Source organism: Felis catus, chromosome B3, assembly GCF_018350175.1.
Source record: "Felis catus isolate Fca126 chromosome B3, F.catus_Fca126_mat1.0, whole genome shotgun sequence".
Taxonomy (NCBI): domain Eukaryota; kingdom Metazoa; phylum Chordata; class Mammalia; order Carnivora; family Felidae; genus Felis; species Felis catus.
In genome coordinates this window covers 123,141,578-123,164,847 of record NC_058373.1, presented here as the reverse complement: position 1 = coordinate 123,164,847, position 23,270 = coordinate 123,141,578, and the positions used below count along the sequence as shown (strand labels likewise).

Genomic DNA, 23,270 nt, shown 5'->3' with positions numbered 1-23,270 from the left:
AACACAACTGTCTCATTTTATTTTTGCAGAACAGAGAGGCCAGAGTATCCAAGTAAGAACCTCAAGGTCACACATCTAAATAAAGGGCCTGGGTATCCCTGGGGATTGGGAGCAGATCCTCGATGGCACTGAAACCTATAAAAGCAACCAACATTATTATGTTTGACCTTAGAGGTCAGGGCTTCTGTTATTCCTACACCAGTGTTAGTCTGAGTAGACCCCAGTGGATCCAGAACCAGTTATGAAGTGATATATTGTGCTAAACATATTTTGATTTCTAATTGCCATCTTTTCTTCCCTATGATTATTCTCTGAATTACTGCCATTGGTAGATTGCATTACAATTTGCAGACTACTTCTCCAGCCCCTCCACTAGACTATGAGTTCATGAAGAACAGAAACCATGTCTCCTTCAAAACTTCATCCTCACAACTTAGCTCACCAAGCCTGGTACAGAGAAGAGACAGATGCCTACTTGTGGAACCGCTATGTTAATGTTGAAGTTCTTTCCAAAGAAGTATCATAGCTTCATTTCCTACAATTTGGGGAACCAAGAGCCACTGAAACTAAACATACTTAATACAGGAAAATATTGAATATATAAATATTTTAATAATCTAATACTCGGAAAAAGGCAGAAAATGATTTTGAGCTTTTCATAACCATCTGACATGCTATCTAGTTGTACAAAAAAGAGATTAGTGTAGACTGACCTAAGATGATGGTGGTAGAGAGGGAGAGAGGTGAACAAATGAGGACGGGTTTAAATAAGAGGTCTACCTGAAATTGCTGTGAAAGATTTAAAAAAGTGGGAGAAAAATCAAGGAAAATGCCAAAGACAATGGTAATGCCAAAGACAATGGTGATGCCATTTACTGAGACAGAAGGTGGTAGGGGAAGAGTCTTAACACTGGGAGGAGGGACTCAAAATTTATTTTTCAATGTTATGATTAAGATACCTATCAGAAATCTAAATGGATATCTCAAGCAAGCAACCGGATACAGAAATCTGGGATTCCAGAGACTGCCAAGCTAGAGATCTGCCAAGCTAGTTGATTTGGAGTCAACATGTGGATGACCTTTGACACCATGGCAATGGATGAGGACACCAAAGGGAGTATGCAGACTAACAGGAGGCCCAGGAATGAAGACTGAGGTCTTCCAACATTTCCTAACCACAACAGTATGTGTAGAGCACAGTGCTAGAGACTGGGAGAGGTGGGCAACAAAAATATGTAATGCATCATTTTCCCTCCCTCACTGACCTTACAATCTGACCTCTCTCAGATATACAGGAAGGAAAGGTTGCTCAATGCAATAGAAAGTACAAGAGATTAAAAGTCAGGAATCATGAATTTCAACCATTCTACAGCTACTCCAAGTTAAAGTGATGTTAACCTCTCAGAGTTTCCAATTCCTCACCTACTGAAATAAAGATTAGGAACAGAAACATCAACAGCACCTGCCAACTCTATTTCTGAGGTCAAAATTTCCATGTGGCATCCAAATGACACATTCCAGTGTCATCTAAGGATGGGAACTCACCCTTCCCAGGCAGAACACACTGCTGCTACTCCAGAGGCACACAGCAGCATTCAGAGAGCTGGCTGAAAGGGAAGTCCCTAGGCTGCAAGGGAGAGCAGCTGCTGTCTGCACTCTGTTCCTGTTGGAACAAGAGTCACTTAAGAAAACTCAAAATATCTGTATTCTTGGTTTTCAGCTGGTGTTTATATAAGATGAATGGAATCCCAGGAACCAGTGAGAAGAGCAGATTTACCCTCTCATCACATTCTCTTCGTTGTGCAAATTATTATTTTCAAAGGCACCCGATTTCCATGATTCCGGATAATATTTCTTTTTGTCAGACAGAAGCAGCTCCACATGGCTGGATATCTGTCACAGGATATGGCCTTATGGGTCAGAATATGCTGAGCTTAGCCAAGAAAGAGCACTAGCAAAATGGTGCAGTAATATCTTATTTACACACACACACACACACACACACACACACACACACACACACACACACCCGTGATCTTTCATATCTATTCTAGGGGACCACCCACCTAAACAGAGCTGATTGATATAAGGAAAGATAGATAAACCAAACTGGGCCAGTTTCCCTTTCTGGAAAATGTAAATGCTGGATAGAAAAATCCAGTATCTGGAGGCCAGGAGACATGAGTCACTTGAATCACAGTGCCTTAGGGTCCCTAGAGCTGTTCTGCTTCCTTTTTAAAAATGTAGTTAGTGAGATCTTCATTTGATCAATACCTCTCTAGGTCATCATGCAGTAAATCCTCTTCCTTGACTGTTAGCCATAGTATATTCTGTAGCTTGCAACCAAGAGAACCTTACCAAGAAAGTATTAGTCTCTCCATTTTACAGATAAAGAAACTGAGACTTAGAAGAATTAAGAGAGAAGTTTTTTGTACATCACCTAGCTAGTAAGTGACAGAATCAGCACAGAAACCAGGTCTATGTGACTCCAAAATTCATGCCATTAACCACTAGACCACCCTGACTCTAAGTGCTGTTCTGTAGGTTACTTTTCTTGTCATGGGAATGGACTCATGCTGAATCCTACTTTCTCACTTGCTAAATAAATGATGGCATACTTTCAGAAAAAGTCATTCAGGGAGGAAGATAGAATCTGCAGTGGCGTCATAAATTGAAGCTTGATGGTCCACAAAAAAATCAAATCCATAATCTTGGCTATGTACGCTTGGCTCCCACAGACTGAACTAAACAGTCTGGCCACACTGACAAGGAGAAGATGGCTTGGTTGTCTCACATCAGCTGATCATATCTTCCTAAGATAGACAAGCTGGAACATTTCCTCTGTACAACAGGGCTTCACAGGAGGGCAGGTGGTCCTACAGTAGATTAGAGCATTTCAACCAAACTTACTGGCAAGAAGCAACCAAAACAGGGCTTTGCTTTCTAGGTCAGAGAGACAGGCGTCTCCCACATCACTATGAAAAACAAACCCAAATAGATACAGCTGAACAACTGGGAAGGGAAGATAGATCTACATCTTCGCAGAATAGTATCAGATCATCCTGACAAAATCTAAATACGACATCAAGCCAGTTGTTAAATGTCGAGATTTAGAGTTGCTATCTTCACAGGCAGTAGAAGCATTCTTATGAGGGTACAAGCAAGTCATCCATTTTTACTATAAGAGAAAGATACTCCTCAAAATTAACCTTAATCTCATATATTTATATATTTCCTAGGTTCCCTGCCTTATTCCCTTATCTTTGGAGGACAGCTTTGATCTGGGAGTTGCCCTATAGACTGATCTGTTTGCTCACTTTGCTTGAGTTCTTGCGCTATTTGGATCTGGTGTCTGACCCAGGCCATCCCCAACTCTGTTCTTTTTCTACCAATTCTAGTATTCCTCCTATGCTTTCTTCATTCTATATTAACAAATGCCTCTCTAACCCTACCATTCCTATTGTGGGACCGGTGATACCAAAGGACTGACCCCACAGCAAAATCCAAGTACAGGACACTCCAATTTGGGCCAGATAAGACACACTGCCTTAGAAATTGTCTCAGTCTCATCACATTTCCTACAAGTGACTGATTCTAAGCTTCCGGTTAATGTTCAAAGAAAAATATTAGAGAGAAAATAGTAAACTGAGTGATGGGGTCATGGTGGGTGAGGCAGCATTCCTGGATCCAAAGGGGATCATGGTCCTTACATAAAAAATGTTGACAAGTTTTTGGTGTGTTTTTTTTCCCTTCACCACTCTTCAGAAATGCCTCCAGGGTCATAGGTAGAGAAAGACCATAGTTTTGCTAGAAACAGGAGACAAAAAGATCCAAGAAATCTTGAATCATCTTTTCCCAATCATCACTCCCCTACATAGACATGGCCTCTCCCATCCGTTTGCCCTACTGTTCCCCTATAGACATATGGCATAACATCTACCACATGTTAGGACATTTACTGCATTCCCCTTTGTTTCCCTGGAAGGACTATACACCCCTTCATCAACATCAGGGGCTATGTCAATGTCTTTGCATTTCCAGCATCTAATACAGTGCCTGGAATATGCTAGGGTTTCAATAAATGTCTACATCATGTATAAAAATGAATAAAAGATACTCAAAGTATCTCCACTGAAAAATCAGTTTCAATAAAGAAAAACAATGTCATTGGAAAACTCTATTTTCTCTGCTAGCAAGTAGAGTCCTACCATTTTTACACTCCACTGATTCACTCTGAACACGGTGTCAGGAACAATACAGGGCCAAAAAACAATTAGCAGGGGAACAAAACAATCGGTTGAACCGTCTGGGATTTGAGCGATATATAGATCAAATGTCTTAAATTTGCTATGCTCCTTCTCATTTGGCTAGAATGGATGACTTGGCTGCACTGTACCAGGAATAATTGTCCCTCATATATCCCCAATCAGCTGCCTCTTAATGACTAGTCCAAAGTGACAACATAAAAGGTGCAGTGACTTTCACCGTACTTGGCAAAACTTGGACCAACTCCCATTTATATACCCTTGGAATAGGTGAGCTCAGAGACACCTTGCACCGCTGGCTACAGGAAATCCTCCTGTCTTCAGCAGTCACAAGGTCCTTGAATTGGGAAGAGACCTGAGGGGAGAAGTGGATGTCTGAAGCGATCTTTGGCTCTTATACTACTTTCCATGGTGGTGGAAGATCTGTAACAATGTGGCTTTCACCAAAACTGTCTTACTCATCTCAGATGTCAAATGACCTTTACCAAAGGGTAAAGGGTAGTCCAGCTTCCAAACAGATTTGGCAGAAAGTCTAGGAATTTGACAGACTGACCCGCCCCATACAGCTGCTTCCTCATCTTAGCTCAAATTCTGCTTGTGGTAGCTTTGAAAAGTCAGTGACTGAATTTACATCCCCTAAGCTCCAAATAAGCTCTCTCTTCCTCCTTCACCCCAGTGCTCTGTGTCCTATTTTTGATCCAGCTGTAAAAAAGATCTGCAGTTCTTTTGAAATACCCCTCATCTAATAATATAATTAACCTCACAAAAACCACGCCTTGAAAACATCTTTGCTTCATCATCCAGCCCCTGTTCCTGGATTGTTCCAAGATTCATCCTCATCATCAGACTTGTGATACTGGGTAATTCTGGCCACCAGTAGTCTTGAGGGATGAGACCCTGCGTGTCCCTACTCAAGAAAGTCTTCTCTTCTCTGAATCTCCATATCCTCCCAGTCTGGTCCACAAATAGAATCCATGATGCTGGCCTGTATCACTTTATTACTCTTCCTATATAGATGTCTCAACTCCTCAGATAAATAAATGATAAACTTCTTGAGAGCAGGAACTATGTCTGTTACAGATGCAGTATCCTTAAAGCCCTTGGATGCTTAAAGCTATGCCCTCAGCAAACACTTGATAACTACAGAAACTATCCTTTCATATAAAATAGAGTTTGACAACCTATGGACAGCCAGCTTGAGTCCATAAGCTTGGCATATAAAAGAATAAAACAAGCTGGAATTGGACACTGCTTAAAGACCAGAATCTCCATGTCTTGATTCCGTTTCTTTTTACCTTCATCTCTACCCTTCACCCAAGCTGCAAAGTCAGTGTAGATGTAAGATGCTAAAGAGGTGAATGCAAAGGATTGCTCCCAGCACCCTGGCCTGTTTGCTTCCTTCCTCTTCACCTTCACCTACCTCTTATGCCCTTCCTCCCACGTCATGCCACACTCTAGTCCTTTCTGGACTTCGTTCAGTTCCTCAACTGGCCATGGTTTCTTATCTCTGTCCCTCGGCACATTCTGTCTTTCTTGTCTAAGACACATGCCTTCCTCCAACCTCTTTGCAAAGCTAACTCCTAGTCATATTTCAAGTCTCAGATTGCATATTTCTTCCTGGCATCAGCTTTCTATGAATCCCTACAGGATGGTGGCTCCCCCTGCAGAGGCCTCCCAAACTTCTATTTTCCCTTTAGTGATGTTTAGAACAATAATGATGATGGTTACAATCACCAATACTTACTAAGTCACTGTCTGGGAAACTACTCGCTCACTTAATCATCACCATATATTGTGAGGTAGGTGCCTGATTATCCCTATTTTACAGATGAGGAAATCAAGTCTGAAAGATACCAGTTACCTTGATAAAGTTCACAACACCCCATAAGGGTCAGATTTCTCACCCAGTCTGGCTCCAGAGTTCATGTTCTTAACCAATACATCCTGCTGCCTCTTACATGTTTGTAATTATTTCTTTAATGACTAAATACTCCCGGAGGCAGCAACTCCATGAGAAAAGGCCTGGATCTACCTTCTTCTACAGTGTATTTTTAAAGCCTAGTCCAAGAACTAGCATGTAGAAAGCTCCAAAAAGCTAGATTGCTAGTGTATCCAGAAACCGAAAAGAGAAGTATGTGCCCACTCTACATAGAAGATGTCTCATATTTAATTGAAAAAGGACCATGATCTTGGTAATACTTATTCTGAAGTTTCCCTTTCTGGGATCCAATCCTAGTTAAACAAATTCAATCATCCAGAATCAGAAAGGGTATAATCTGGGAAGCAGCGAACAAAAGGAAATGCTTCTCTAAAACAAAGAAAGCATGGGTAGTTCCATCGAGGGACACAACTGCCATCCACCGCCCCCACCCGGACCCTGCATGCCACCCACGAGGGCCAACTCACCCCTTTCACAGGTCCTTCCCCAGTAGCCTGTGCCGGTGCAGTCGCAGATGAAGCGGTTCCAGCCGTCCTTGCACACAGCATTGTTCTTGCAGGGGTAGCTGTCACACTGCTTAGCGCTCATCCGTGAACAGGAGGACTTGACGCCCGCAGCGTTCTGCATCTCCGCCAGCTGCCGGATGTTCTTGCTGCGCCCGTCGATGAACAGATCACGGATGCAGCCCACATAGCCGTAGTTGAGCATGGCAGTCCAGAGCTCGGTGGGGAGGATGAGGCCAGCACGGTTCTCTGGCAGCCCGCCCAGGTACATGTCCCCCTCCAGGTCCAGGATCTCACTCTCCCCGCTGGCAGTGAATGGCGTGCGCCTGCTGTTCACTGATATGGTACCTGGGATGGGAGGACAGAAACAGAGTGAGCTAACAGCCCTCTTGGCATCTCAGGTCAGGCTGCCAGTCAATGAGCCAAATGACAGAAGACCAGTAGGTGAGCTCAGAGACCAGTGTTGCCTGGTCAGGTGGGAGCAATACAAGCAAGGGAGTCAAATGCTTCAAGACAGTAGAAAGGATAACGTAGGCCATTTGGTTCCAGTCTTCACCACTAAGACAATCTCACTGACAGGAGAATTCAGGACCATCTCAGTCAACTAACACCTAATGTGGTATCTTTTCTCTACAGAGTCTTGGCTGAAAGGTCACATACCATACAGGTTGAGAGCAGCACGGCGGATGCCTCAGTTTAAACCCCAGCTCTACCATGGACTAGCTGTGTAACCTGAAGAAGTGATTTCACCTCCGGAGGCCTTAACATCCTCATCTGTAAAATGGGAAAATAATTGTCCCCACCTCACAGACTGGTGTGACAATTAAATGAGTTGATATATATATAAAGTGCCCCTGTGTGTCTGGGACAGAGTAAGGACTCTGGAAGTACTTGAGTCTTTATCACTCGCTTGCCATCTGCAAAGGATGGAACCCTCCATGCACTGATACCCTCCACACTAGCATTAGCTACCAGCCCTGCCAGTGAATATCTGGAGCATTGCCTTTGAGAACTTTTACCTGGACATGTTTGTTTATTCATTTAACAAATATGTATTGCCCACCTGTGTGTTTCTGGCATTCTTGTAGGCACAGAGATGAACTTGACAGGTATGTCTCTGTCCTTCTAGTGCATATAGTCCAGAGCAGAGGACAGAAGGTAAATACATCACTCAACAAACAAGAGAAATTAGGTAATGGTAGGTACTAGGAGGAGAGCAAAGTGGGCACTGGGGTAGCAGCCTATGGGGTCTAATTTAAAATGTATTGTGAGCGGGGTGCCTGGGTGGCTCAGTCGGGTGAGCATCCGACTTCGGCTCAGGTCATGATCTCGCAGTCTGTGAGTTCGAGCCCAGTATCGGGCTCTGTGCTGACAGCTCAAAGCCTGGAGCCTGCTTTGGATTCTGTGTCTCCCTTTCTCTCTGCCCCTCTCCCGCTCATGCTCTGCCTCTGTCAAAAATAAACAAACATTAAAAAACTTTTTTAGATAAAAAAAAATAAAAAGTATTGTCAGCGAAGGCCTCTCTGGCAGGTGATAGGTATGCTGAAACTACAATACTGAAATGGACCCAACCTTACCAAGTCTAGGGGAAGAATATGCCAGGCAGGGGAAATGGTACCTGCAAAGGCCATGGGGTAAGCCAGAGTATGGCTAGGGTTGAAGGGCACAAGGGGTGAGTGGGAGATGAAATCAGAGAGGCAGACCAAACACAGTAGCAGGAGGGTCGGGGATCCATCAACGTGACTGTAGAAGGTACATACATACAGCCTGGCCTGGGAACTTGGACCTGGCATTCTGCTCCTAAGTGGCCTTTTGACCCCAGCCAGTCCCTGAGCCACTTTACAGCCCAGTTTCCTAAACTATACAATCAAGGTGATATCTAAACATGCCAGAAATTGTAAAAACTTTAGTATTCTTAAAGTGCTTTATTGGTACCAGGATAAGTAGGCCGGCCATCCATCAGCTAGCCTTCACTTCTGTCTGAGTCTCAATCCCCTGGGCTACCACGGGGAGAGTCTGAAGGGCCGAAAAGATCAAATAAGATCAAGAATGAGAAGTACACTCCAGGCTACAAAGCCAGCATAATAGGCCTCTGGGTGGGTTACACCAACAGCAACTTCCTCTACTCCATCCTAGAAGTTTTCTCCTGGAAAAATTGGATTTGTGTTTCTGTGTTTTGTTTGTTTGTTTTTAATCTTTTTAGAAACCTATGGAACAATAATTACATCCTGGCCACCATTTTAAGTACTGCATGTGCTTTTCTGGACTTGATCCTCACAACAGTCCAGCAAGGTAGGAGTTAATATGTACGCTCTTTCACAAATGAGGAAGTTGAGGTTTGCATCTCCTGTTCTCTTGAGCTACTTGCTTTCTCTACCCTCCACAAGCCCACAGAACTGCTTGATCCTGAACCTGGAGGAACAGTTATTGATAAACAAGGACAGCATCAGACCCAATTTAAATGCTGGAGCCATAAATACATCCTGAGGAAAATCCGTCCTCTGAGTGGGTGACCACAACTGTTTTGAATGCACATAATTCAGTTCCAAGAATCAGTCTCCTAACTGAGGAGTGATCATAATACTTTTCCCATGTCATTCTTCGGGATGAACAGGGAAGGAGGCACCACACTCGCAAATACAGATGTTTTCATAACTATTCATTTTGGAACAGGTTCATAACTAAAAACATACCAGAAAACACTCTCATGAAGAAATGAAGTTTAATAGATCATATTAAAATTTTATGTTATGCTGCTTTCATGGGACAATTTGTTTACTCAGTAAACGATTATAGGCTTTGATCAAATTTATCAGTATTGGCCAATTCTATGGCTCCCAGAAAAGAAATTCAAGGCTTCTGAAATCCAGATATATTTGTCAGATAGGTCCACTGATGGATCTAACAAAATAACTACATCACTGGAAAAGCAATTAGTGTGGGAATAAACAGAAGTAAACATATGGCAAGCTTAGGTGTTCTCACCTGCCTGTGACACAGATAAGTAACCTTTAAGCTATGTCAGGTCTAGATTAACCAATCATGACACCCATCAACCATAGTAGAACTCCAGAGACCCAGAACACATAGTCCTGAAACCAAGAGAAGTGTTTCCCTTATAATTTTAATTTTTTTAAGTTTATTTATTTATTTCTTTTGAGAGACAGACAGACAGACAGACAGCATGAGTGGGGGCAGGAGCAGAAAGAGAGGGAGACAGAGAATGCCAAGCAGGCTCCACACTGTCGGCATGGAGCCCAACACAGGGCTCGGACTCATGAAACCATGAGATCATGACACCAGCCAAAACCAAGTCGGATGCTCAACCGACTGAGCCACCCAGGCACCCCTCCCTTATAATTTTAGGATAGTTTTTTTGCTCTGCCCCTGCTGACGTTTTATGGATAAATTTAGAAAGAGAGAGAAAAAGATCTTCCCTCCAGAGAAATTAGGTTTTTTTGTGTCTTTTTCTGTTAAAAAAGCACAAACTGTTCATTCTTACTCAACAAGCACATTTAATTTGAAGCCTCTTGGTTCTGATTAGATTTCAGACAATCAATAAAGCATCCTGCTGGGCACTAAACCATCCAGGGCTGCAATCTGCCACCCGTCTGCCCTCTGAACGGAACCCATCCAGCTCCTCCTAAGGGTAATATTGCTCATCTCTGTCATCTCTCTGGCTAGGGAATTATACAGAAAAGCTCATTCCTGGCTGCAGCCTTTTGAGGGAATCTATTGTTTTCTATTATTGGCCAAGTGTGCCTACAAAAAAATTCCCAGATGAAAGACTTTCTGTGTTTACAAGGAGGGAGAATCCTTAAAAATACAGCAAATATAGCCAAGACCCTTCCTGAGTATAATTCTCTAAATGGAGAATCAGGAAATAAGTGTGAAATCCAAATGCTCTAGTTACCACTCCGGGTGAAATGTCCTTTCTGGTGGCACAGAATGTGACCTTCATTGCCACATGGTCCATAGAAAGCTATGCAAACTGTTCAGGCATTCAAAAGCTCCAGACTCTCTATATGCGTGTGTGTGTGTGTGTGTGTGTGTGTGTGTGTGTGTGTGTGTGTTTTCCCTCCCTCTCTTTGTTACAATTCCACAGTAGCTATGTACTGCCTGGGGCTAGCTTGTTTGATCTGCGGCTGCAGAAACAAACAAAGCCATTTAAACCAAATGTAAAAGGTTATGAAGAGGAAGGGAGAGTTAGTGAGGTCTGAGCAAAGAGTGAAATATAGGCTCTCACACCAAAGGAAGGGTTTAAATTGAACATGACTTCAGGAAAAATCAATTTGCTTTTTCCTTTCTTGTCTTAATTTCTCCCTGCAACATGACTCTTGCCAATTATTGAAGGGTGTATTGTTGCATAAACTCTCACACAGTGAGGCTTATCCTACAGAGTAATCACATAATGCAGCATCTGTGATGTCACAATCAGTTTCCATGGTGATGAGAAAAAGGAGAAGAAGAAAAGGAGGGGGAAAAAAAAAAACATCACACCAGTGACATGACAGTCTCTTTGGTAGCAGTGGAAATGCTACTTGTAAAATCATCCTTGGCTCCAGGGTCTTGAAGCTCTCACAGAGACAGCTGTGTGGTGAGTGACAAGGGAGAGAGGAAGGGACGAGACAAATAACTTGTTCAGAAACATAATCTTAAAACAACCATTAAAGAGAAGAGCAAGAGTCAACATGCATGCAAGCAAGCACAAACATAAAATAAAAATTGTAAAATACGAAAAATACAAAGCCATGAAACAGACTAAGATGCTGCAGTTTTTCTCTCTTCCGAGTCACAATCCCACCTTCTCCTACCTGATCTGCCATCTCGCTGAATGTCCACGTGGTACCATTCCCCATCGTTGGCTTTCTTCTGAGTGGCCTTCACTTTGATGGTGCCTGAGCCCATGTCAAGCAGCAGGTAGAGGTTGCCATCGAGGAGTTCCACAGCAAAGAAGTCCACCTTGGTGTTCTTCTGGCTCCGAGCATCCTTCCTCTCTTGGGGTTTGCCGTGAGTGAAGAGGATCAGGCCGTTGGGCTCGGTGGTGCGGAAGTCAAAGGAGATGGAACCCATGCGTTTGGTGTTCCACTTGGGCAAACTGATGTACGCCTCTGGGGTCTCGAAGTTGATGGGGTCCAGTGTGGCCACATTCTCACACTTGAATACAACCTCCCCATAGATCTTCATCTTGGTGTCCCCAATCCGGGCCAGGCGAGACAGCTCCAGACGGATGTCATTATTCTTATAAACAACCTGTCAAAAGCCAAACAAGTGCCATATGAATCAATCTTGCAAACAGTTACCATCCACTGTTCACTGGGCACCTGGGTAAAAGGCCCAAGAAAAGACTTCAGGATACAATACGTCTCAAACAATATGAGAAACATGAGATACAGCATGTGAAAAAGCAACTGGAGAGACTTCTGGGATACACATAAGCCTTGAATAAGCCCCCACATTTCCATTTTATTACTTTTGTGTTGTCTCCTTCTGGTCAATTTTTTGTGATATCAGAAAGTTATATGATATAAGCTTGCAAGTAGAAATCAATAGAGTATGAGTTGCACAAATACTAATACTTAAATACAAAGATATTTGCTGAAGTGTAGTAAAAGACCAGACACAACCTGAATGGCCATCAATAACAACAGACTGGCACATCCTGATGATGGACAATTATGCAGTCCTTAAAAACAAGGTAGTTCTCTGGGACCTCTTGGGTGGCTCAGTCAGTTAAGTGTCCGACTCTTGATCTTGGCTCAGGTCATTATCTCACGGTCGTGGGCGAGCCTTGCACCAATTCTCTCTCTCCTTCTGCCTTTTCCCCTCCTTTCTTTCTCAAAAATAAAAAAAAAATAATAATAATAAACAAAAATCAAGGCAGTGCTCTGGTTTTGACATGATTCTCTCCAAGAAATATTGTTAAGTGAAATTACCAAGGAGCATAAAAGAGTGGGTACTACAGTATTGTGTTAAGAGTGTGTGTTTTTGATATGTGTTTATGCATATGGATATGCACCATATATATGCGCACTATCATTGTGTTAAGTGTGTGTGTGTTCAATATAAAAACTATTATGCACTCATAAATGCATTAAACATCTTTGGAAGGAAACACAGAAAATTATAAAATTGTCACTGGTGAGTGGATCTGTCAGATTAATATTCAGAAATGGAGAGAGACTGACTTTTCACTGTACCGTATTGCATTGTTTCATTTTTTTTCCACCATGGAGACGTGTTAAGAGTTGGTGGGGAATGAAATCTGTGTTTTGTGCACATTTTGTACACCCTCTATACACACGATGGTGGGAGAATGAAACACCCTACAATATTAAAAAAAAAAAAAACTATTATGACTTTAAAAATCTGGTGTAATCCACATAAAAGCAGGGATTAATGCTATTTCCCAAAATTAGAATTTCAAAGAGGTGTTGTTGTTACTGGAACTGAATTTTGATTGCAGTACCCTGGGATGGGTCTTGGTCCTGTGATCTCTAAGTAACATCACATTTACCCAATAAACAAGAAAAAAAATTAAAGGGAAAGGGGCTAACATTGCAGTATTGATTATGGCAATCACGTTCTATGTCCTTTACATTATCCTATTCAAATTCTAAGTCAGGATCCGGATTTAGGCTAAAGTCCTACATCTACTACCTACAAGCTGTGTGACCTTGGCAAAGTTGTTGAACTTACCTGGGTCTCTTTTCTCCTCTGAAAATGGGAATACAGGGGTAAATTATTTTTCAAGGACGAAATGAGTCAGTACATACATGTAAAGCACTTAGAATGGCACAGAGTAGGAACATAAAAATGTCAGGTACTTTGGTAGTAGTTGTTGTAGCTGTAAATCAAATTTCATCCTTTCCACAGTCTAAAAAAGGTTGTAACATCATCTTCATTTTCAATAAAAAATGGACTTAAGTACTAGAATAAGTCTTACAATTTATCTCAGTGATGAAAAGGTAATTAGATGGGTCATTCCAGTACATCATTTAATCTCTAACACCAGAACTGTTTCCCTTTTAATATACAACTAATGACAAAGAATTGAAAATGCCTCACATACTATATGACCTTGACAATGAGCATAGCCATAGTCAATAACACTGCAAATAACAATGATACTAACATTTACTGAGCACCTACTGCCAGATACTATGTGAGGAGCTAAAGCCTACCATCCCATTAGATCCCAGTAACACCCATTTGAGATACCTACCATCATTCCCCTCTTTTTACAGATGGCAACAGATGTGGAAAGTAGTTAAGGAACCAGTTCACAGTCACAATAGCTGGTAACTGGCAGACCAGGACTTGAACCCAGGGAGTTGGGCTCTCACATCCATGTGTTTTGCCACCGTGGACACTCAGAGTGAGGTCCCACTAGCAGCACCTGTGAAGCTCATCTTTACCATTACATGGAAAATCATGCACATTCAGCTTCCTAATTCAAAAGCTGAAATTCTCATCTTAGCACTACGGCACTGACCATGTGAACAGGGGAAACACTGCAAGATCCTTAGGCTATCAATGACTGGAGTGAACCAGAAAAAGAAACAAAGTTTAATGACTGGCAGCTTCTCCTTTCTAACCCCACCTATTGCGCCTGGGCATGTGAGATCTGTCATAAACAAACTTTGGCTTTCTCTGCATTGGAGTAAATGCCTATGACTACAGCTCCTTGTTAAGATTAATTGTTAATATATAACAACAGCTCATCCTGGGATGGAGGGGAGAGGGGGAGACTGCGGCTTGCTTCCTTTGAATAATAAATGGAAAAGGAACTCAGGCACCCCTACAGGAGGCAGAAGAGAAAAAAGAAAAAAAGCCTTTTAAAGGAATGCAGGGTACCATGAAGAGGGGCTCTTCTCTGGGAAAGTTACACAGCTGAGACTAAGACCCAAGGTGAATAACTAGAATCCAGGTTTCCAGAGAGACAGACAGGAGAATCAGGGCCACAAAGTGGCCAATGATAACAAGACTTCTCTCAAAAGCTCTCTGAAGGTGAGCTCTCTACCTACTCCATGGCCTGGAAATTATTTGTCTATTTATATGGAGTTGCCTCACCTTTCTCACAGACAGCTGGATAACCTCTCTGAGTCCCATTTCCAAAGGCAGGAACCTCAAAACCTATTCTAGGAATGGCTCCTCTTTCCCTTCCAAGGCTGTTGTCAGGATTGAGGGGGATGTTATACATGGTCCAATACAGAAAATTCTAAACTAGTGGATAAACCTAGGAAGAAAGAATAGTATACCCTGGTCTCCAGTGGTGTTGGGGTACTGTTAGAAACTGACAGGGGCCTGAACTGAAGTTCTGCTGAGAAGAAAGGGACGGGAGGACAGGGGTCTTGTAGCCTTGTGGTACTCAACTGAGAAGCTCCGTGGCTGATATCCTCGCCTTCCCTACCTGCCTGGTATAGGACCATGGCCGGGGCCACAGCCACACAAAAATGTACCAGTGCCTCGGGTAGGGCGTGGAGGTAAGAAACCCTGCTGGACCCCCTTGCAAGGCAAATTAGTATCTGGTACAGTGTTCTCTGTGAAACCAGACTTGCAGCTAAAGGAAAGACCCCAACTGATGACTCAACTAGGAAGAAATGTGGGATCGAGTGACGGAGAGCAGCCTTAGCTGACAAGCTGCCCCAACGAAGAGCAATCAAAGACAAGTGGAAGTGGTTCCCCATGAGGGAAGATGGGACACAGCCAAAGAGAGACAGAGTCACAAAGAATGACAAGCTGGTCTGACTACCCCACACGTGGGTTTGTAAAGATGGCCATGTGGACCACAATGCAGCTCATGCCTGCGAGGCCAGACAGTAAAATAGTTGAGGACAGAGTCTCAGAGTTGAGACACACTCTCTCAGAAAAGCTGTACTTCTATGCCTCCACAATCTCTGCTACAAAAGCACAAAGGAGCAGTATCAGGAGTAAGGCAAGACACGAAAGCAGGAACAATGTAACAAAAACAGTTTGCATCTTGTGAGCATCTGCTATGCGTCAGACAATAAGCAAGTGAAAGAGGCAGCATTAGAGGGCGTAACTGGAACTCGAACCCAGATCTCTCTGACTGCACAAGATGGGACAATGCTCTAGGAGTGGCAGTTTCTAGGCTCTCCTGTGCCCCATACTTACCCATAAAGCAAAAACCCCTTCATCAATCACAAAACCACACTCAACTCCGCCCAGAAGTGCAAAGCCCTTCACCCCTGGTAGATCCCACCCTTCCCCACTCAGGAGTCACTTCAGAGGCCTCTGTCTGAGCTCAAGTGTGAAGGCTTCTGGATCTTTGCTCACCACGTTTTCCAGGCTACCATGCTTTTCTCTCCTCTCCTGGCATCCTTTCACCAGGATGGATATGAATATGGATATATATATATAAACCCACTCCAGGTCCTCTCTGGCTGCTCTGATCCTGCTGATCCTGTCATTTGATAAACTCAGAATCCTCATACTGGCTATTAGTGATGTGGCTGCTTTCCTATTGCCCAAACCACCTGCCCTGATTGGAAAATGAGTAACTCTTCAAACTTACACGATGTGCCTTTTACATTAAACTCTTCCATGGCACTTGAGTTATATGGCAGGTCCATGAGAATAAATCTAAGGAGTAGAGACAGTCCCAGCTCACAGATGTACTTCTCTCTCTTGCATCTTTTCCTAGGCCACTCTATTCTCAGCTTCCTGAGAACGTGCTTTCATGCCCTCTGCTGTATATGCCACAGCCCTCTGCACTCCAGCAAGGAAATTAGAAGGAATGAGGGGATGTGGGCATGTGCCCTGCAGTGCCCAGATGGCCTTTTGGTACTTTTTATCCTGTGCAGGAATAGGAGAGTATCACCTGGCCTTTGTTCTCTTGTTTTTAAAAAGCATCTTCAATCCTCTGTGGGTCTATATGTAGGACAATTTCAATAAAAACCACTAGGTCAGCTTATCAGACCATCATTTATAGGTCCATGGCTTGATGCCTGAGCACCACTGCTCTGATCCAGGTCAGTGGATGATGTTTGAAATTCAGGATGCTAGGGGACATTCTCTGAAGTGTCTAGACTAAACAAAACAGAACGGTGAGAAGCCAGTGTCAGGGTGCCTTGATATGGAACAGTGTTGATTACACATCCCAGTAAAGCCTTTCAACTTTATACCTATGTGTGCAGCAGTGTACATAGGGCAAGCAAAAGACAAAGATGTATTTATCCCCTCACTGCATTTAATCCATTGACAGTAGATAATAATAAAATGAGCTTTTTCTCTACGGCTTCCAGGATAGTGCTGCTTCTAGATAAACGTTCAGGCTAATCTTATTACTGGGTAACATTCCTACTCAGGGTAAAAACATAAAGAAGCAGCACTGTGAAAGAATCTTGCTTCCGGGGTTGCCACATCCTACCTTCTCTACCCTACTTCCCCTCTGTCCTTCAGGCAACTGATATCTCTGGTCTGCTGTGAATTCCTCTCCTATGAACTGACTGCTCCACTCATTTGTCACTCAAAACATGCAACCTCATAATCCTTAAATAAGCACAGGTCTTATCTCTTCAACAGACCTCAAACACCTATCAGCAAAAAAAATATGCACCACACCTTTTCAAATTGCAAATAGCACCTGGTTGTACAGGTGCTTAATAAATGCTCATGTCTGCATTAAATTGTACGTTGGACTCAAGTGGCAACGCAGTGGTTCATATCATGGGTTTCGCAATCTCTCCGGCCAGGGTTGAGTCCTGATCCATCCATGGCGGCTATGGGACCTTGGATAAAATCATTAATATGTCTCTACCTCAGAGTCTGTCACTGTAGAAATGTGGATAACACGTCTCACTTCACAGTATTGTTAAAAAAACAAAAACAAAAACAAATAAGGTATCGTTGTATATAGAAATACTTGACACAGTTCCTGGAACTTCATAAGCGCTCAACAAATGGTAGTTATCACTATTAATGTTGTCATTATTCTGTGAAAAGCCAGAGCTAAATCAACAGACAGAAAAGCCTGGCATGAAGCCACTGGGAGAAAAGATTTCCTCTGAGGATAAGTTCTAAGGTGCCTGTCAGCTCAAGAGACAGGGATCAAACTAGTAACAGACTAGATTTAACTAATGCTAAAGTAAAAATAAAAATAAATATCTACATAATATATGTAATTGACTAATGTGGCATTTATATATATTATAAATGGTGGGCATTCCTTATTTCTCTCCCTCTTCCTCCCTCTCTCTCTCCCCCCCCACTCTCTCCCTTTCTCTCTCTCTCTCTCTCTCTCTCTCTCTCTCTCTCTCTCTCACACACACACACACACACACACACACACACACACACACACACACAGCACATACATGCACAGATTTAGGATTATCATTCACGTTTTCTATCAGAATGTACCACTGACCAAACCCCATCAGTGAAGTCCAAACACAAATGTGACAGCAGATGGTCCTCTGAGCGTCCAAAGTCAGAAGAGCCAGTATTTGGCATGGCCGGGGCCACATCTGCATCTATGGTCTTGCTAACAGGGGTCAGTGAACTAACTCTGCCTGCTGAGCTGCAGCTGACATCAAACCTGAGGCCCAAAGCCCCAATTGCTACGTACCATGGATGCCACCATTTCCATGCTTTATATTCTGTTAACAGCGGTGAAGATCCACCAAAGATAAAAACTAAGCACAAGAAATAGAAAATGGGAACTGAGTTTCAGACTTGCTAAGACGGTAGCAGAATGTCAACTGTTGATTAAATTTTTTTAATGCTGAGTGATCCAACAGTCTGTGGGTAAAAGAAAACACAGCTGCAAGCTGGATCTCATGAGGGACCACCAGTGTATACAATCTCTAATCCATGGTCCCATTTGTAAGAAAGTGGCCAGGAAAAGATAAAAGGGACATAAGACAAGCTGGAGTGACAGGAAAAAAAAAAAAAAATCCAGGCAAACTGATGTTAAATCACCAAAGTCCTCAGTCCCTTCCTCATTTTGAAAACAGCATCCAGTCACCTGGACATATAGGCAATTCAACCAGAGAGAGAAAAAGCTGTGGGCCGGTTACTCCGCCCGCACGAATCAAAAAGCCATGGGTGCTTGCTAATAATGCAATTCATTACCACTTGTGATCAAGAATTAGACAAATATTTGTCCGATGGCTTTTTTGTGAAATGGAAGTAATTATATAGATTGATACGTGGTTACAGATGGAGACACTAAGAAGTTGAGAAAGATTTCCAACCCTTAACACAATCACAGGGAAGGTCTCAATTTTATTCAAGGAAGAGAACTTTTGAGGACTTTATTCAGTTAAAAATGCTGATCAGGAACAGGCCACCATATGTTCAAGTATCCCATGAAAAAAAATTATTGCGAGAGGGAAGATTTGCTGATTCAGGCTTTATCATCCTCACAGCATGTACTAAGCTTCTACTAAATTAATGAAGGAAGAACTTGGCATAGACAGACTACAGACTTGACATAAATAAACCCAGGCAGAGATATAAGACATGAACTTGCATGTAATGGGCCAGAGCTCTGCAAGACATCGTCAATAGATAGTGACGGAAAAGTTTCTAGATGAACTAGAAGAGTTCGCCAGATGACCTTTTTAGCCACACCTGGATATCAAACCCTCCCATGTTCAACAGCCATGTTGGCAAGTATGTGTCTCTGCTCTTCCTTCCTCACAGGTGACATTCATTGTTAATTGATGTCATTCTATTCTACCCCCTTTCCCATTCAACCTGACTGTAGTCTCAGAATTCTTCTCTAGGAAGTTACCACCAGTCACTGAGAAATATAACTTGAGATGAACCTATTCTCCATCCTTGTTATCCTCTAACATAAAGTCAACTTAATGTAAGTTAACTAGCTACACTAAGATATTGGAAACAAAATCCATGTAAATGTGTTAAATAACCACTCCATTTTAGCTCTAGACCACAGGGCATACAAAGGAACATGAGGTGTGATCCCTGCCACTAACATGTTTAGCAAATGTTGGAAAATGCTTAGAGGGGGGATATATTTTATATCAGAATTGTAGTAAGACATATCTGTCACTCTAATTACTGAATGTGCAAGAGCCAGTGATCAGAAACTTAGATCATTTTTCTCTTCCTTCTGCTTTCCAAGAACAGCACTGTTATGGTCCTCTAGACTGTAAGCTTCATAAACACAGAGGCTGTGTGTTTCTTATGTGGTAGCCAATGCATGCCCAGTGTTTGTAACAAAGTGCCTGACACACAGTAGAGGTTCAATAAAACGTACTCTCAAACTTCTTGTATTTACTTATGTACTAAACAGACCTACCCAGTGAATGCCTACATTTCCTTCTTAGAATACTTGATGAGGGCACCAACCTGACTAGAGTGAAAGTTACATGTCACACAGCAGAAGAACAAAGATCAGATGAGTAGGTGGTACCTGATTATGAAAAGCTCTAAAAATATAGACATTATGCAATTGAAAAAAAAAAGGAGCCATTAGAGTAGAAAGGAAGCCTTTAACAGTCTGATTGGAAAGGTGACAAAATGTAAAAGGTGCCTTCCTGATTCGCTAGGAATCTACTGTTATTTTTATTCCAAAGACTAGAAATGACTCTAATCATCTCACTATTTTCCCTGAGGATAACATGTCATTCCCCACTTAAACCCTTCAATGATTCTCTATCAACTTCAGAATCAAATGCAAACTTTCACCCATTACATAATAGACTTTTCCTGATCTAGTCCCCACCTCACTGTCAAGTTCTGCAGTTCATCTGGTAAATTCTCCCCGGGATAAGCCTTACCTGGATTTTCTATGTGAATAACCGTTTGCCATCTGAGGCATAGTTTGCGTACCAAATCTTTTGGGAAGCCTTCTCCAACACTCTTACTCACTCGACTCCTACCTACATCTGATTTCCTCCTCTCTGCTCCCAGGGCTCCATGTTGTAACTGCTGTCATGGAATTTATCATGCTGTGCTGCATCTGTTTTCCCCAGTAGACTGGGAGCTGCTCAAGTGGAGGAAACTGTACCTTTTTTCCGAGTCTCCCAGTGCCTGACACAAAGTCAGTACATATTTGCGGGAAGATGTGAAAGAATGAGAAGGAAGACAGGCAAGAAAATCCCAAAGACTATTTCCTGATGCCTCTAAATCAGTGAGGACTATACTGCAGAAAGAAGCCTCTATATTCCTTCTTCTTGATAATAAGTGATAAGATGAGAAGAGAGAAAGCTAAAGTATCACAGTTAAAAAGAATTTGATGGAATCACTAAATATTTGGTTTTCACTACTGGGCATGCTTAGGAAATGTGCTTGCATTTTAAGTTTATTAATATAGAAAGTTCCGTACCCATGAGTGGCATCTGTCACTAGTTTATGCATCTTGACAAAACACCAACAGAAGAAGGAACAAAAAAATCAATCATAAATTCTAGCAAGATACTCGAAGAGATAGGATAACAAAACTCAGCACCAACACTGCCTCCCGCTCTGGAGTATGCTAAGGGAATACTGCCCACCTCTTTATGACAATGTAGCTTGGAATGTCATAGAAAACACATGGATATTTTGAAACAGTACCTCAGAGCCTTTATTCTCCGTATCCAGGGTCAAATAGCAAGAATAAATACCTAACAATGAAGCATTCTGCCACCAGCTACCCTGAAAGAAGATACGTTACAATAGAAATGCCAAATGGCTTTGGGAGAAAGAGATTATATAAAAAGCCCAAAGGCAGAAGAATAGGGAGAAATACTATAAAAAGACTCAATGAAACAGAACCTTCAAGAAGTCTAACACAATTAGCTGGAAACAATAGGAGCATATGAGGAAAGTATTCCATGCAGCCCAGAAGACAGAAGCAGTGAGTTCACAACCATGGATAGTGACGGATTAGACCAAGAGGTGTAGATCAATAGGCAAGTTCAGGAATATTCTCTGTGGCTAAGAAGGCAAGTTCACACAGGTGCTTTCCAGTTTACCTTCCTATAATGTGAAGCCCATTCATTTACACAAAATACACATGGACTAGAGGTGTATAGCTTCCTGATGGAGAAGCAACTTGCAAATAAGGAGATCTGCCGGTCAGAAGCAATTACAAACTATTCTCTTGCCCTGGCCTGCTAAGCTGCTCTGCTTCTAGCCTAATGAAGCCTCTAATCAGATGGCTCTTCAAGGTGGTCCAAAGAGCCCCTCTGCAATCAGCAGAAGAGGTAGGGAAAGTGATAGCAAAAATGTGCCAGGCTGGCAGGTAACTGATAACAGAATCATTTCCAACCTGGTAGGAAAGAAAATGAGTTGGGTTCAAACTAACAATAATATAGATAGAAATGCTAGGACTCAAATTGATTTTTTTCTGAACAGGTTTCTTTACCCTTTGTTAACTTCAAAATAGTCATGCAACAAAGAAGGGCGCCCTTCTTTTCTTGGGGCTCTCTTTCAAGGTGATGGTACTCAGCCTCCATACTTAAACCGGTAACTTTACATTACCTTTAGTAAATCTGTAGAGACCTAGCTAACCACTAGATGTCCCTTATGCCATGCAAAACCAACCTGACATGAATTTCACTACCAGTTATACAAATCACATTTGAAGACAGCTTTTCTGAGTCTTGGATCTTAGGTTTCAATTATAACTCCTATTATGACTCACTCCTCTTCATTTACATTATGTCCATGTCTATATTATTTCCATGGTATTTTATCATAAGATACCAAATTATAGACAGGGAATAGGAAACGACTATGAATTAAAATTCTTCTAGAGGTAGAAATGATGGAGAAATAGGCAGAGAGGAATACTGGAAAAAAAGAGATATAGAATGTCTAAAAGGTCCAAAATTCATTATCACTTCCAGGAATCAAAGAAGTTTTGATGTAAGTGGAGAACCCACAAAGTTCAGCTTAAATTCAAATTCTCCAAACACTGAGATCTTGCATTCTTACATTCAATGAAACTAGGAATGGCATGTAATTTTAATTACACATCCAGTTTGATCAATTAGGAGTGGGTACCTGGGGCATGAAGCAGTAAAACTGTCGTGCTGTGTCCAGCTGTGTCCATTAAGCGATGTCTGCAATGGGTGTGACAATGGGGAATGGTGGCCCCCATCATATGCATTTGCAGAACCTGAGTTAACCCACTAGCTCTAAGCCTTTCAGACTTGGGATGACTGTAGGTGGTGATGGCAGTAGTACAATAGCAACAGTTAACCTTCATGGAGGGTTTCTTGTGGACCAGGTATTGTCCTTGGTAGTTTACATCTAATTATTTAACCCTCACATGACAAACATCTACACCAAGATATGACATTACTTTTGAGAGTGGAATGGGGCACTATGAATAATAGGGCCTGAGCAACAGATGTAACCCAAAACTTTCCAAGGACAGGTGGGGGTGGACATTCACCTTATTTTATCCTCATGCCACCTGAGGCATGAGATGTAGCATCAACTATGGTTAAGAGCACATTTGAAGAAGCCAAGCTATCTGGGGTTCAAATCCTTGCTTTGCTCTTCCTTACCGAGTTACCTGGACACATTACTCAAACTTTCTGTACCTTGACTTCCTCACTTTTGAAGGAGGGTAAT

At 42.3% G+C, this 23,270-nt stretch overlaps 1 protein-coding gene across 7 annotated transcripts in view; it reads right to left on the bottom strand.

Moving 5' to 3' along the window:
• The window catches only part of NRXN3 (neurexin 3), a 1,671,444-nt gene that overhangs the window by 1,044,269 nt on the left and 603,905 nt on the right, over positions 1-23,270 (bottom strand). For all 7 annotated transcript variants that reach the window (XM_045060712.1, XM_045060711.1, XM_045060707.1 and 4 more), the window contains 2 exons: positions 11,522-11,960; positions 6,672-7,055 (listed from right to left, as the gene is read on the bottom strand). In XM_045060712.1, the coding sequence (XP_044916647.1) occupies positions 6,672-7,055; positions 11,522-11,960 (823 nt within the window). The remainder of the gene's footprint in view (positions 1-6,671; positions 7,056-11,521; positions 11,961-23,270) is intronic.